Source organism: Scyliorhinus torazame, chromosome 7 (genome assembly GCF_047496885.1).
Source record: "Scyliorhinus torazame isolate Kashiwa2021f chromosome 7, sScyTor2.1, whole genome shotgun sequence".
Taxonomy (NCBI): domain Eukaryota; kingdom Metazoa; phylum Chordata; class Chondrichthyes; order Carcharhiniformes; family Scyliorhinidae; genus Scyliorhinus; species Scyliorhinus torazame.
In genome coordinates, this window is record NC_092713.1 from 311,381,674 (window position 1) to 311,397,499 (window position 15,826).

A 15,826-nucleotide genomic window follows, 5' to 3' on the forward strand; every position below is an offset into this window, starting at 1 on the left:
GTCACTAAGGGCAATTTATCATGGCCAATCCACCTAACCTGCACGTCTATGTACTGTGGGAGGAAACCGGAGCACTCGGAGGAAACCCACACAGGCACGGGGAGAACGTGCAGACTCTGCACAGACAGTGACCCAGCAGGGAATCGAACCTGGGACCCTGGCGCTGTGCAGCCATAGTGCTATCCACTTGTGCTACCGTGCAGGGGGAGTGTGCGTCGGTATGGACCCCAATTTGCGATTCCCACAGGTTCGCACCGGGCAGGATAGATGGCGGGTTCCGGAGCTGGCAGAGAGCAGGAATTAGATGGATGGGGGATCTATTCATAGACGGGAGTTTTCCCAGTCTGAAGGCGCTGGAGGACAAGTTCAAGCTGCCGCCGGGGAACGGTTTCAGATATTTGCAAGTGCGGATCTTTCTGAAGAAACAGTTGTTGGCCTTCCCGCTGATGCCACCACTGGGGATACAGGACAGAGCAGTCTCTGGTAACTGGCTGGGGGAGGGGAAGGTGTCAGATGTCTATCAGGAGTTGTTGGAGTTGGAGGAAACCCCGGTGGAGGAACTGAAGGGCAAGTTGGAGGAGGAGTTAGGTGGGGAGTTAGAGGCGGGTCAGAGGGCGGACGCCCTAAGCAGGATTAATTCCTCATCATCATGTGCCAGGCTCAGTCTAATACAGTTTAAAGTGGTACACCGGGTACACATGACGGTGGCGAGGATGAGCAAGTTTTTTGGGGTAGAAGATACATGTGCGAGGTGTGCGGGAAGCTCAGCAAACCATGTCCACATGTTTTATGCATGTCCGAAGCTTAGAGGATTCTGGCAGGTGTTTGCCAAGGCAATGTCCAAGGCTCTAGGTATGCGGGTGGTGCCGAGTCCAGAGATGGCGATCTTTGGAGTGTCAGAAGACCTGGGAGTTCAGGGAGCGAAAGAGGCCGACGATCTGGCCTTTGCCTCCCTGGTAGCCCGGAGACGGATCCTTTTAATGTGGAGGGACTCGAAGCCCCCGAGTGTGGAGACTTGGGTCAGTGACATGGCTGGCTTTCTCAAGGTGGAGAAAATAAAGTTTGCCTTGAGAGGGTCAATGCTGGAGTTCTCTCGGAGGTGGCAGCCGTTCGTCGACTTTCTCGGGGAAAATTAAAATGTCACCAGCAGCAGCTTTCAGAAGGGAGGGCGAGTTGGTGCAACATAGTAAAGGGATGTACAGAAGGGGTTAGGTGGAAACTATCTATTTTACCATGTTGTTGTTTTTGTTATTATTATTTTGTTTGTCATTGTTATAAAAATTTTGCAAATACTTCAATAAAAATATTTTCAAAAAAGAAAATAAATAAAAGGACAAACTTTACAGCAGTGGAGACAGTGATTGACCAAGGGGGATGGTACATACTAGTCAGCAGTGTCCTGGAAGGGGCACCGGTGAAACTGCTGAATTATTCGCTCCCAACTGGAATGATGCAGACTTCATCAAAGAGACAGTGACAGACATCCCCGACCTAGACTTCCACCGAGTCATCATGGGAGGAGACTTCAACTGCATACAGGACCCACAGATGGGCAAATCCAACCCCAAATCAATGAAACAATTGGCCATAGCGAGGGAGCTGAACACCTTTATGGAATCGATGGGGGAGGGGGAGGTGGACCTATGGAGATTCACACACAGAAGTAGCTCTCCTTCTTCTCACCAAGTCCACAAATTAATGGTGCTGAGGACCGGAGTTTGAACCCAGCCCCGGGTCAGTGTCCCTGTGGAGTTTGCACATTCTCCGAGTGTCGACATGGGTCTCACCCCCACAACCCAAAGATGTGCAGGGTAGGTGCATTGGCCACGCTAAATGATCCCTGAATTGGAAAAAAATTAAACTCTACAATGTATACTTCTGCATTGACTCCTTTGCAGTGGGGAAATTGTTGCCTCCAGGCTCAGTAGCGGCGGAATATTCTGCAATAGTTATCTCCGCCCATGCTCCACACTACGTGCATGTGAGGTTGGAGAAGGGTGGGGGCCGGCGCCCCACGTAAAGACTGTACACAGCCTTCCCCGCAGACAAGGCATTATGTGAACAAATGTCACAAGCCATCGAGGGATAAGTAACCTGCAACCAAAACGGGGAGGTCTCACGCTCCACATTCCGGGAGGCAGTGTAGGTGGTGATTAGTGGGGAAATAATTGTGTGTCAGGAAGGAGAGGGTGGCTAGACGACAGCTGGTCGACTCCATATTGGATGTGGAATGGCAGTTCTCCATTGCACGGACCGTGGAACTGCGGAGGGGGAAACATTGTCAATGGACTTGGACCTGCTCTCCGTGGGAAAAGTAGTGAACCAACTCTGCCTGAGACGGGGGACCTTTTACGATAGTGGGGACAAGCCCAGGCCCATACTGGCCCACCAACTGAGATATCAGGCAACCAAGAGGGAAGTGGCGCAGGTGAAAGATAAGAATGGTGAACTAGCTCTGGCCCCAAAAATATCAACGAGGCCTTCACGAACTAGTTACGGGTGCTCTACAGCTTTGAAACTCCAGAGGCGGACTCGAAGATGAAACAGTTTCTCAATGGACTGGACTTATCAGTCCTGGCGGAAGACATAAAACAGGGACTGGAAGCACCACAAGGACTGGGGGAAGTTACGGCAAGCAACAACTCCATACAATCGGGGAAAGCAGCAGGTCCGGATGGATTCCCTGTGGAATTTTATAAAAGGATTTGAAAGGAAATGAAATGAAAATGAAATGAAATTTTGAGGCAGTGCTGGCCCCACATACACAGGAGATGTTGAATAACTCACTATCAAGAGGGACCCTACCACCCTTAGTGGCATGGCTTCGGTATCACTGATCCAAAAAAAGACAAAGACCCGATGGAGTGGGGTTCTTACAGACCCATCTCGCACCAGAACATTAACACCAAAGTCCTGGTGAAGGCCCTGGCGAGGCTACTGGAATGTTGCATGCTGGAGGTAGTCGTGGAAGATCAGACAGACTTTGTCAAGGGCAGGCAACTAACAGTGAACAACAGAGGCCTGCTGAACGTGCGCATGACCCCACCAGGGGAAGAGACACCAGAGGTGATCATCTCCCTTGATGTAGAGAAGGCCTTCGACAAAGTTGAATGGAAGTAACTCATGGAATTACTAGAATGATTTGAGTTTGGACCAGGATTCACCTCATGGGTGAAACTACTGTACAGCGCTCCCATGGCCAGTGTACAGATGAATGCCACCAACTTTGTGTACTTTGGCTGAACCTCCTCATGCGCAGGCTCAGCCTAATACACCTCAAGGCGCACTTGACCAGAACACGCATGAATGCATTCTTGCTGTAGGTGAAGGACATATCAACAGTGCCAGGGAGGCCAGGCCAACCGTGCCCAAATGTTCTGGTCAAGTCTCAGACTTGTCAGGTACTCGACCACCTTTTTCGAGGCAATGTACAAGGTTGTAGGGTGAAGGTGAAGCTGTGCCCAAAAGTGGCGGGCTTGGGGTGCCAGAACAGCCAGAGCTCTTTACGGGGAGAGGGAAGATGACCTGACCTTTGCCTCCCTGATCGCCCGCTGGGGACTCCTGCTCAGCTGGAGATCAACAGCACCACCTAAAGCCACGGACTCGCTGTCCGACCTAGCCAAATTCCACGAATTGGGAAAAGAATCACCATCAGTGGATCGAAGGAGGGCTTCCACAATACATGGAAGCAATTCACCAACTTGTTTGCGGACCTGTTCGTAACCAGCAACCAATAGGGGAAGGGGAGAGAAGGGAAAATGGGGGGCCGAAACAGATAAAGAATGAAAAGGAGAGGGCGGGTTCAGGGGCGGGGGAGCAGGGGCGAAGCTGAAGGGCGGGGGAGGAGGAATCAAAGAGGAAGGAAGGGAAGTAACAACCCAGGACACAGGGGAAACAGCGCATAGGACAAAAGGGGCACTGAAGGGGGAAGGAAAGGCCAGGAAAGATGTCCAAAACACCAAGAAGAAGGACACTCCTGGGTGACCGCAAGCAAGCCTCTGGTATGTTTTAATACCAGGTAGCTAGGCTGAAATAGTGGAAAGGACGGTAGGGTATCCGATCAGCGGATCGGCGGCAAACCTGTGCATCTGTTCTCCAGTTATTTATGACGGATTACGTTAATTCCCAGTTTGCGTTATATTTCATCCTATACATTTTCACTGGATTTCTTGTTCTTGTTTGTTGTATGTTTAAATACTGATGCAACCAACGTCGTTACAAGTCGAATGTGCGAAACCAATAAAAACATTGTTTTAAATAAAGTATATATGGACCGATGGATGGATGGATGAATGGATGGATGGATGGTGGATGGATGGATGGATAGATGAATGGATGGATACATATTCAGGAATTCATAACGGGGCTATTATGACTCTTCAGGGTTATGCCATAATGTAACAAAAGTAGTGTTACATAACTACCATAAAAGTAAAATGCTAAGATCATTTAATAGGCCAAGCGGTGCCTTTATAATGAGCAGGTATCGATGGCAGGCATAAACTTGGAGCAGTGTGTGCAATGAGAAGATAATCGAATGCAGAAACGATACAATTTATTGGAATTAAGTGAACTCGAAACTTACCATCGAAATAATGTGGCAATGGAACAAAGCGGCTCAGCAATATACACACTGCTCTAAACGTGATTAATTGCAAAATAATTTAATTGGTCATTGACACAAGTGCATTACAAAAGCCTGGTAGAGGATAAGTGTTTCCAGTTCAAGCAGGCGCCATACAAATTTGAAATATTCTGGTTTAAAAACGATTTTTCTGCTACTGTTAAGGAATTAGTATAATGAACATTAATTGCATTGTATGATGTAATTTCAATAAGAAATTAAGAAAGCAAATGCAATGTTGTCATTCATCTCAAGAGGCTTGGAACATAAAAGCAGGGATGTACTTCTGAAGTTGTATAAAGCATTAGTTAGGCCCCATTTAGAATACTGTGAGCAATTTTGGGCCCCACACCTCAGGAAGGACATACTGGCACTGGAGCGGGTCCAGCGGAGATTCACACAGATGATCGCAAGAATGGTAGGCCTAACATACGATGAACGTCTGAGGATCCTGGGATTATATTCATTGGAGTTTAGGAGGTTGAGGGGAGATCTAATAGAAACTTACAAGATAATGAATGGCTTAGATAGGGTGGATGTAGGGAAGTTGTTTCCATTAGCAGGGAAGACTAGGACCCGGGGGCACAGCCTTAGAATAAAAGGGAGTCACTTTAGAACAGAGATGAGGAGAAATTTCTTCAGCCAGAGAGTGGTGGGTCTGTGGAATTCATTGCCACGGAGGGCGGTGGAGGCCGGGACGTTGAGTGTCTTTAAGACAGAAGTTGATAAATTCTTGATTTCTCGAGGAATTAAGGGCTATGGAGAGAGAGCGGGTAAATGGAGTTGAAATCAGCCATGATTGAATGGTGGAGTGGACTCGATGGGCCGAATGGCCTTACATCCGCTCCTATGTCTTATGGTCTTATGGTCTTAATATGGAAACAACATTTTCAATTGTCTTTATAATTCGTTCTCAGGCAAGACATAAGTCTTCAACCGACGTACTCAATGCCGCAGCCTTCCATCTCTCGGGACGGTAATTTAGTGGTCAATTCGGTTCTAAACAGCACTAGCTGTGGCTCATAAGCCCCACTCTGGGGCTGACAGCTTCTGCAATACTTGCTGAAAAGGAAAGTATTAGGCTGGCAATATGTAGGATGCGCTGACCTCTGCTTTCTCTGAACCTCCTTATTAGCCAGTTGAACTTTCTGCTGATACTCATCTCTTCCAATGCCCCTCTGAATACCCAGGCTCTGGAGGACCTGTCATTAGCGACTGCCTACAAGTTGTTTGTGTCAATGTCCACCAGCTTCACATCTCACTTGAAGATGTTCCTTCTGTCGTCTATGAGTCCGTGACCCATTAACCAGTTCAATCTATTTGGGTATTTGGCTGTCGCCTATCCAGGGAACGTTGTAGACATAGTGACAATACATGCTGGCGTATATAGTTCTCTCCAGGACATCTGAATTGGGGTGTAGTTGTACGGTATCTAGTCACATTCGTTTACTTTTTCACCTTTTTCCCCTAAAATAAATATACGCCTCCCTTTCAACTGTTCGCTGCCATATGCTTCAAAAACTGTTTTCAAAGATACGATTTATTGTCTTCAATTGCACAAACCGTTGAAACATTTGACTGGATTCATGGTCGGCAACATAACTTTTTGAATATAGTTTGCACTGAAGACATTTGCCTGGCATCTCTGAGAACGATGACTTTAGACGTTGGTGTTCTTCGTCATATGCTTGGACATCTCCAGAAATATGACATTGCGCACAGGTTATCACATTAAATTTAGCTTTCTTTCGAATCTGTTGCACTTAAAAGACGCAAAGGTTGCACTGCGCTCGTTTTGCTCCGGCAATTTTTCATCCATCGACACCTCCATTACTAAAGAACCCTATCAGCACTTTGGTTGAAACTTCCATTTCAAACTTGACACCTAATTTAAAGATCGTTTCTTCTCTTAGTTCTGTGTTGAGTCATTTCGACCACAATTGTTTTCCTCCAATGCAGCGCAGAAACCGTTGGCATAAATGTGTTTGCATATTGCTGGCTGTGCCTCAAGCACTGCGCTTCAACAGAGCACTCCGACAAATGAGTACCTGAATTAATGTACTGACTGCATTGATCTGTCGCTATACGCGGGACAAATGTCAGGGTAAGCACACTAATACCGAAATTGTCCCTTTACTAGGTTAACAGGATGTCCACTAGAGAGAGAGAGCCTTCACAGCACGGAAATGGGCCATCGGCCCGTCTTGTGTGCACCGGCAATCAAGCACCTATCTACTCTATTAAAGCCAATTATCAGCACTTGATCTGTATGCTATCGCATTTCAAGTGCACATCTAAATACATCTTAAATGTTGTGAGGGTTCCCACCTCTACCACCCTTTCAGGCAGTAAATTCCAGATTGCCACCACCTTCTGGGTGAAAGATTTTTCCTCGCATACCCTTTAAACCTCCTGCCCCTTAAGCTAAATCTATAGCCTTTGGTTATTGACCCATCCACTAAGTGAAAAAGTCCCTCTTTATCCAGCCTATCTATGCCCCTCATATTTATGCACACCTCAATCAGGTTCCCCTCATCCTTCTTTGCTCCTTTACTCCAAGGAAAACAACCACAGCCTCCATTGATAGCTGGAACGACCCAACCCAAGGCGAATCTCTCTGCACCCTCTCTGGTGCAAGCACTTCCGCTCGAAAATGTGGCGAACAGAACTGCACACAGTACTCCAGCTGTGGTCTAACCAGTGTTTTATACTCCATCATAAATTCCCTGCTCTTACATTCTATGCTCCGGGTTAATAAAGGGAAGTATTCCATATGCCTTCTTAACCGTCTTATATACCTGTCTGTTGTCTTCAGGGATCTATGGACATGCAGACCAAGGTCCCTCTGATCCTCGGTACTTTCTCGGGTCCCACCGTTCATTGTACATTCCTTTGCCTTGTTAGTCATACTAAAATGAATTGCTTCATGAGAGGTTTGCCATTTTTAAAAGGTTGATTCATCTATTTGTACAAAGTACAGGAGGAGATATTATATATCCTACAGGAGGTCTACCGTTCTGCTTTACACTCAATAGAACGGCGCGAGCATCAGTGCAGTGTATTGTTTGATGCGTGTCTGAATCAGTTAGAATTCCTGAGCGCGATTTATTTTAAACAAAGTGCTAACATCTCCTACCTCTCTTGACTTCGCTGATTGATCTCAAATAAAATATGTTCACTCATTTTACTAGTCCTGTACACAAAGCCAAATTTCTATTTATTATTACATTCCGCCGGTACTCTATACTTGTATATATTTCTCAAATGTAATAACCCACAACGAATTATTCTGGAAATGCCCGCTTATATTTGTTATGCTGCAGCTAAATTGAGATTGTTAAACAAACGTTTCTATGTAACATCCCGTGCTTGCGCGCATGGGATTTATATTTCACAGCCTAAACCTGTTGTCAATAGAATTATAGAATAGCAGCAGCATGTTTTCACTTTAGAAAAGCGAAAAACATAAAGGACATTTAGTTATACAAATTTCACCCACTAACTTTGACTAATATTTTCAGTGAAGGTTGGCTTCACTGTAATCTCATGTAGTTATAGGCTAAGACACTTTGTGTCGCTGTCTACCAATAAGGTAAATAAATCTAGCCAGTGATCCACCACACATCCCATCACATCAAGGGGAGGATGGAAACGCATCACGAGTGCTGACGTGAAGCAAACGAAACATCACAATGGCCGCACTTCCAGTTTCGCAAACCGTGTCCTGAATAACATGGTCATTGCAAATATCGGCCAACCGAATCATTTATGCACTTCGAAAAATTGATCCTGAAGAAGAAATGTTGCCACCAAACGGTCAATGGATACGGAGTATGGCAGCGATTCCGTCCCTCTTTCTGCTTTGTGTCTGCAATCTGGCTTCGGGGCAGATCCGTTACTCCATTGCCGAAGAACAGGAGCGGGGTGCTTTCGTTGGAAAACTCGCAGACGATTTGGGATTAAACGTGGAAGAACTATCACGCCGCAGGTTCCGGATTATTTCTGATTCACCAACACAATATTTGGATGTAAATCTAAAGAATGGAATCCTATTTGTGGAAAAAAGGATAGACAGAGAGCAGCTCTGTGGGCAGACCCTGGCGTGTTTATTGCTTTATGACGTGGTAATTGAAAATCCAGTGCACCAGTATCGTGTCGAGGTCGAAATTCTGGACATAAATGATAATTCTCCCACATTCCCGGTTAGTGAAATCCATTTGGAAATTGCTGAATCTGCGACTCCTGGAGCGCGCTTCCTGCTGCAGGGCGCGCGCGACCCCGATGCGCAAGGCAATTCCCTTCACACGTACCAGTTGACCCCGAATGACCATTTCCTTTTAGATGTGCAGGTTCGTGGAGAAACGATGTTGCCCGAACTGTTGCTGGAGAAGTCTTTGGACCGAGAAAAACAATTCCAGCACCGGTTATTGCTTGTAGCTCTGGATGGCGGATCTCCAGAGAGGACAGGTACGGCATATATATCTATTACCGTCTTAGACACTAATGATAATGCACCAGTTTTTGAGCAGTCGTTGTATACCGTTACTCTAATGGAAAACGTGCCAATGGGCACTGTGGTGATCAAACCTAACGCGACTGATTTGGACGAGGGATCCAATAGCGACATCGTTTATTCTTTCAGCAACTACAACAAGGAGATGATTGCTGAATTATTTCGCATTGATCCCATGTCGGGTGAAATCAGAGTCAAGGGAATATTGGACTTTGAAGGAACAAAGAATTATGATATTGATTTGGAAGCCAAGGACAAAGGTTTTAACTCCTTATCCACGCACTGTAATATTCAGGTGAATATTAAGGATGTGAACGATAACCCTCCTCATATCACCCTTAATTCTGTTGCTGAAGTAATAAGTGAGGATGCTTCGAGAGGGACATTAGTAGCTTTAATCAATGTGAGAGACAGGGATTCTCAGGAATACGGAGACGTTAATTGCCAGATCTCTCCAAACCACCCCTTTATTCTCCAATCGTCCTTTAAGAATTCTTACAGGTTGGTGTCAAATGATCTATTGGACCGAGAACATATTCCTGCATATAAAATAACGGTTAAGTGCAATGACCACGGGAACCCCCCACTGATTGCTAACGCATCTATCATTGTGCCCGTTGCAGATATAAATGATAACGCACCTAGCTTTCCGCAGTCTGCATACGAGATTTATGTAATGGAAAACAATGCGCCCGGCAATTCAATTGGAAAAGTGACAGCTGTTGACGTTGACATGGATCAGAATTCCCACCTTTCTTACTTTATTCAGGACAGCCGGACGCAGGGGGCGCCAATTACTTCATATGTCTCTATTAATTCTGAAAATGGTGTCCTCTATTCGCAGCGGACATTTGATTACGAGCAACTAAAACGTTTTCAAGTCCACATACAAGCTCAAGATGGTGGAGTTCCAATACTTTCCAATAATGTTACTGTGAACGTGATTATCCTCGATCAGAATGACAACCCTCCAATAATAATATCAACCGACTCAATGAACTACAGCAAGACACCTGTACCTAGATCTGCAACTCCGCGATACCTGGCGACCAAGGTAGTTGCATCCGATGCTGATTCTGGGCAAAATGCACGACTTTTCTATCAGATTGTGCGAGCCACAGACCCCAGTCTGTTTACAGTGTCACACAATTCGGGCGAAATTCGAACCGCTCGTTATTTTAAGGACAGCGATACCACGACACAGATACTTGTTGCACAGGTGAGAGACAATGGACATCCATCGCTCTCTGCCACGGCTACTGTTACTCTTACAGTGGCTGAACAGAGCGCAGGAATTCGCTCAAACGTTGGTGAGCCGCGCAAGGATTTACAAAGTTCTTCTGATTTCGCGTTTCATATCGTCATACCTTTGGGAGTAATATCGCTCATACTTTTAGCTGTTATAATTGCCCTTGTTGTCCTCATTTGGCCAGTTAACAAACGCCCTGCATATTCTAAAAGTTGTTCCACTGTGAGACGTTGCTGCGTCAGTGAGCTGGAAAGCAAGGACAGATTACAACATTCGAATGTCAACCTGCAGATTGTGCCTGACCATAAAGTAATTGGAAATATCCTTGAGATGCGAGGGAATGGATCTTTTTTGGCTGCATACCAATATAGAGTTCACTCGGCACCACGTGCTACAACTGAGCTCATGGTTTCCACACCATTCAGTCCAACAACACCAGGTACTGACGGGAGGAACAGGAGAATAGTTGTATCTGAATATGCTGGAAAAGAAACCAATGACTGGCCCCATGACATCAATAAGGTGAGTGGTATGCATTGAAAAAAGCAAATGCAACTCAAGTATAAATATTGCGCCAATCCATAGCTAACCGAAAAATTGGAGTTAACAGCCAGCTCTATATCTCATTTATTGTTCCAATATAATCATATTTAATAGGGTACCAATACGACCCACTTTCACTTGAGTGAGGATAAAGAAATATGCTGGAGTAGTATTTAATCAATTCGCAACAACTGTGCATATTGCAAATTATTGGATAACTGAAAGAACTAAGAGAGTTTAAGAGAACGAAGACGCCAATATATAGGTTATGTGAATTGGCAGCATTGTGTACAAAGCTCATTTACATATCTTTTAAGAAATATCTTGGAATTCTCCAAACCTTTGAAATAGCAGGCAACTATCCAAGGTAAATCAAAGGGCAGAAGCACCACCAACTTGTTTTGTATCTTCTCTTCTGATCAATACTGATTAAGGATTAAGCCTAAACCATGGAACCATGTTTTGTTGTATTGTGTCAGGTGGCACTTATCTAGCGGTCTCGTCTTCATCATAAATATTATTGTTTAAATTTGACCAGTCCATGTCTCGTGCAGAGCGTCCAGAAATCTAAGAGAAAGGAACAGCAGTATTATTTGGCAAGATAAATCAAACCACTAAGATACTCTTCGATATATGTTTACTCAAGCCCCATCGTTTGACTTAAATTTTGCTTATTTCAGATTTTTACTCCGGCTCTTAATTAAATCTTTCTGTGGACTGTTTTGTAAACATTCTATCATCGTCACGTCCACCTTTGATATAAACATTATTTGTACGAAAGGGGGAACTTCTATAATACACAGCTGCTTTGGGAAACAGCTGAATCTTGGCTGGTAACTTTTGCAGTTCAACATTAGATTGCTCGGCAACTCTTTTTTTCTCTGTCCCTTTAAGGCCGATTATTTTCAATGAATTTCGCACGCGTCCCTTTATAGCATTTTGGGTTCCCTTGTTTGAGGTCTAATAATGCAACAGCAAAGTTAAACTATCGTCTCCTTGTTCTGTATAACTGATTGTCTTTCTGTACTGTCAGTGACAGACGGCCCCTTTCGCCTTTCATATGAATGTCCACTTTTCTATCTTAGCACAAATGAAAGTACACCTTTTATTGTAGTCGCTCAAGAAACTTATTTGGTTGCTTATTTTCATTGTAGCACTATAGTTATATTACATTTTCATATCTACGCCAATAGATCTGTGTACCCTCCTGTTTTCTGGGCCTAATTGGATCCATTGTGATGTAGTAATGGCGTGCACACTTTAACTTGCCCTGTCCTATATAGTTTTCCCCAACTCTCATATTACCAGTCTAAGCTGGTGTGTTGCTTCTGTGTATCATCATAAGTCTCAGTTTATATTTGGATTAATGTAATCATATGGTTTAAAACCGGCTATTTGGGAAGGAAACCAAGAATTGCATTTTCATGTGCCGGATCAAATAAATGGAAGTCTCTCCCTCTACCAGGGTGTGAATGCCAGAAAATTTGGAACTTTCAATATCAAGATCTACGTATTTTATTGGATTAGGGCACCACAATTCATAGAGCCAAGATGGGCAGGTGGAGTTGCCGCATAGGTCGATTATAAGCGAACACAATAGCAGGGCAGTGTTGAGGGACTGAATGGATTACTCTTTTCCCAATCTCCTATATTCTTCAAAGTTAGAAGATGACTCATGTCCATCCAATTGTTCAGAAGGTTGATTACAATATCCCCTCCCTGTTGGGCGTTGCTGAACATAGAAATTAGTCGGAGCAGCCGACCATTCAGCTCCTGGAGTCTGCTCCACCATTTTATAAGATCATCATTGACCTGTTTGTGCCCTCATTTTTAGTTTTCCGTCTACCCACTATAACCATGTCAATCAAGAAACTATCCACCTCAGGCTTACACTTATTTAATAACTCTGCCTCCATTGCTCTATGGGGAAGAAAATGATCTGAGTGAAGAAATGTCTCCTTATAATCGACGTAACCGGGAGAAAACTAAATTGCGTCCCCTAGTTCTCATCTGTTCAATAAGCATCCATTGTGTCAAGTCCCCTCAGGATCTTATATGTTTCAATCTGATTACTTCTCATTCATATCAATTCCTATGAACGCAGGTACAACCTCTCCATCCTTTCCTCATAGGATAATCCTTTCATCATAGGAATCAGTCGAGATAAAATTCTCTGAAGCCCTCCTAAACAAATTGCATTCCTTTTTAGTAAGGAGACCAAAATTGCCCACAATACTCCATAAGTGGTCTCTCCACCTCCCTCTATAATTCTAGCATATCATCTGTGCTTTTACATTTCACTCCCCTTGCAATAAACAACAACATTCCATTTGCGTTCCTGAGCACAAATTGAAAAGAGAGACGCGGTGCCAAAGCTTTCTGTTTGGCATTGACCAGGAAACCACACAAGAATGCCAAACTTCGAACAGTCAGAACAATTTATATCACAGGAGAAAAGGATACAGGCTGTTGACAAGTCGACTCTCCTTGAATGAGGTCGAGTTGAGCTAATATTCTGGTGTGATTCCCAGTTACATTCCGAAAGAAATGGCTTATTGAGTGCAGTCATAGAATCATCATAGAATTTACAGTGCAGAAGGAGGCCATTCGCCCCATCGAGTCTGCACCGGCTCTTGATAAGAGCACCCTACCAAGCCCACACCCCCACCCTATCCCCATAACCCAGTAACCCCACCCAACGCTAAGGGCAATTTTGGACATTAAGGGCAATTTAGCATGACCAATCCGCCTAACCTGCACATCTTTGGAGTGTGGGAGGAAACCGGAGCACCTGGAGGAAACCCACGCACACACAAGGAGAACGCGCAGACTCCGCACAGACAGTGACCCAGCAGGGAATCGAACCTGGGACCCTGGCGCTGTGAAGCAGTTGTGCTAACCACATAACTTTAGAACACATAGAAAATAGAAGCTGGAGGAGGTCATTCGACTCTTCGAGCCTACTGCGCCATTCATTATGATCATGGCTGATCATCAAGTTCAATACCCTGATCCTGCCTTCCCCAAAGTCCCTTGATCCATTTAGCCCCACGAGCTATATCTAATTCCTTCTTTAAATTACACAACGTTTTTGCCTTAAATACGTTCTGTGGTTGCGCATTCCACAGATTCACCACTCACTGGCTGAATAAATTTCTCCTCACCTCAATCTTCCAACTATTGCATCTGGTTCTGGACTCCCCCACCATCGCGAGTATGCTTTCTGAATCCACCCTGACTAATCGTATTAGAATTTTGTAAGTTTCTTCCAAATTCCAATACTCCTAACCGACTTAGTCTCCCTGATATTACAGTCCTGCTATCCCAGGAATAAGCCTGGTAAACTTTCGATGCCTTGCTCCATAACTAGAACACCTTTCCTAAGGTAAGGACACCAAAACTGCCCATAATCCTCCAGCTGTCGCCTCACCAATGCCCTCTGGTTCTTCATAATAGGCAGAGTACAAAACTTAATCAACCAGCTCATGCTTTCTAAATCGAAAAAGAGACGTCTAGTGTAAGATGTGATACCATGAGTGTGCAGCACTGACAGAACAATTCTGAATGTGCTGACAGCTGCCACTTTATATAATCAGTTGACCTGGCAATGTGGTCAATAATGCTTGCTAGAAGTGACATACATTCATAAACAGAGATTCATTATTTCGAAATAAAATGGGCATGCCCAAGCCTTGCACCTTTCTTGAGTGGCCCACGAATTTTGGGAGTATGGAGTTTCAGGTTGTTTTCTCCTTGGCAATGCATCAGCCAGCCAGTGTTTATGTGCCAACATGTCACATGTTAGCTAATTTGGACATTCAAAGGGGCAGCACGGTAGCTTAGAGGGCAGCACGGTAGCATAGTGGTTAGTACAGTTGCTTCACAGCTCCAGGGTCCCGGGTTCGATTACCAGCTGTGTCACTGTCTGTGCGGAATCTGCACATTCTCCCCGTGTCTGCGTGGATTTTCTCCGGGTGCTCCTGTTTCCTCCCACAGTCCAAAGATGTGAGGGTTATTTGGATTGGCCGTGCTAAATTGCCCTTAGTGTACAAAAAAAAAGGTTAAGTGGGGGTTACTGGGTTACGGGGATAGGGTAGAGTAGGCTTGAGTAGGGTGCTCTTTGTAAGGGGCGGTGCAGACTCTATGGGCCGAATGGCATTCCTCTGCATTGTAAATTCTATGATTCTATGATTCTGAAGTCTCCCTCTGTTTACTCGAATAGGCACTGGAAGGTGGCGACTGGGGGCTTTTCACATTAACTTCATTGCAGTGTTAATATAAGCCTAAAGATTATTATTATTAATGTTAGCATAATTTTCTCATGTTGTTTAAATTCGAGTGATCCTTTCAAATTGGCAGTCTTTCGTTGGGCCTGGTAACTGCAAGATAAAATGTTTTCGCAACATTCATCTTTTTCAGCAATATTCAAGTTCTGTGTTACCAAATGACTGTCCCTGTCTATTATTCCACTCTATGTTCATCAACGTTCTTGATACTGTCGAGTAAGTTGAAGGCTATTTGATCCCACAGTATTCTTGTAACACAAATTTAAGTTTCCAAAATAACCCAGGAATGGAGCAGTAAATTTTTTAACTGTTTTATTTCTGGCATTATACAGGTAGAAGAGTAGAAAACTTAAATGCTTTACCAATTGTTGCTGTTTATTAGCTTTGACTGTTTTTTGGTTTCACACAGGGTTTTTCCCATTTTGTTTGATATTTTAGTGAGCTTGCGCATTATCTCCCATGCCGAAACTGCCAAAAATTGTCTTCTCTATTATCTAAAAAACGTTTTAAAAGGTCTTTCACAAGATGTATGCATCGCTGGCATGGTCAGCGTTGTTTCCCAATCCATGGAATGCTTTGCTAAGCCTTTTGAGAGGGCAGTTGAGAGTCAA

The 15,826-nt window shown here is 44.4% G+C and overlaps 1 protein-coding gene across 1 annotated transcript; it reads left to right on the top strand.

The window, feature by feature from the left end:
• Positions 1–8,457: 8,457 nt before the first annotated feature.
• LOC140427415 (protocadherin-10-like) lies at positions 8,458–15,559 on the top strand. The gene is made up of 2 exons (XM_072512949.1): positions 8,458–10,908; positions 15,548–15,559. Exons 1-2 carry the CDS (start codon positions 8,458–8,460, stop codon positions 15,557–15,559), a joined length of 2,463 nt encoding a protein of 820 aa, XP_072369050.1.
• Positions 15,560–15,826: the final 267 nt, after the last annotated feature.

Coding starts and splice junctions, on each gene's coding strand:
- LOC140427415 (XM_072512949.1), top strand. CDS start 8,458: ATGGCAGCGATTCCGTCCCTCTTTCTGCTTTGTGTCTGCAATCTGGCT.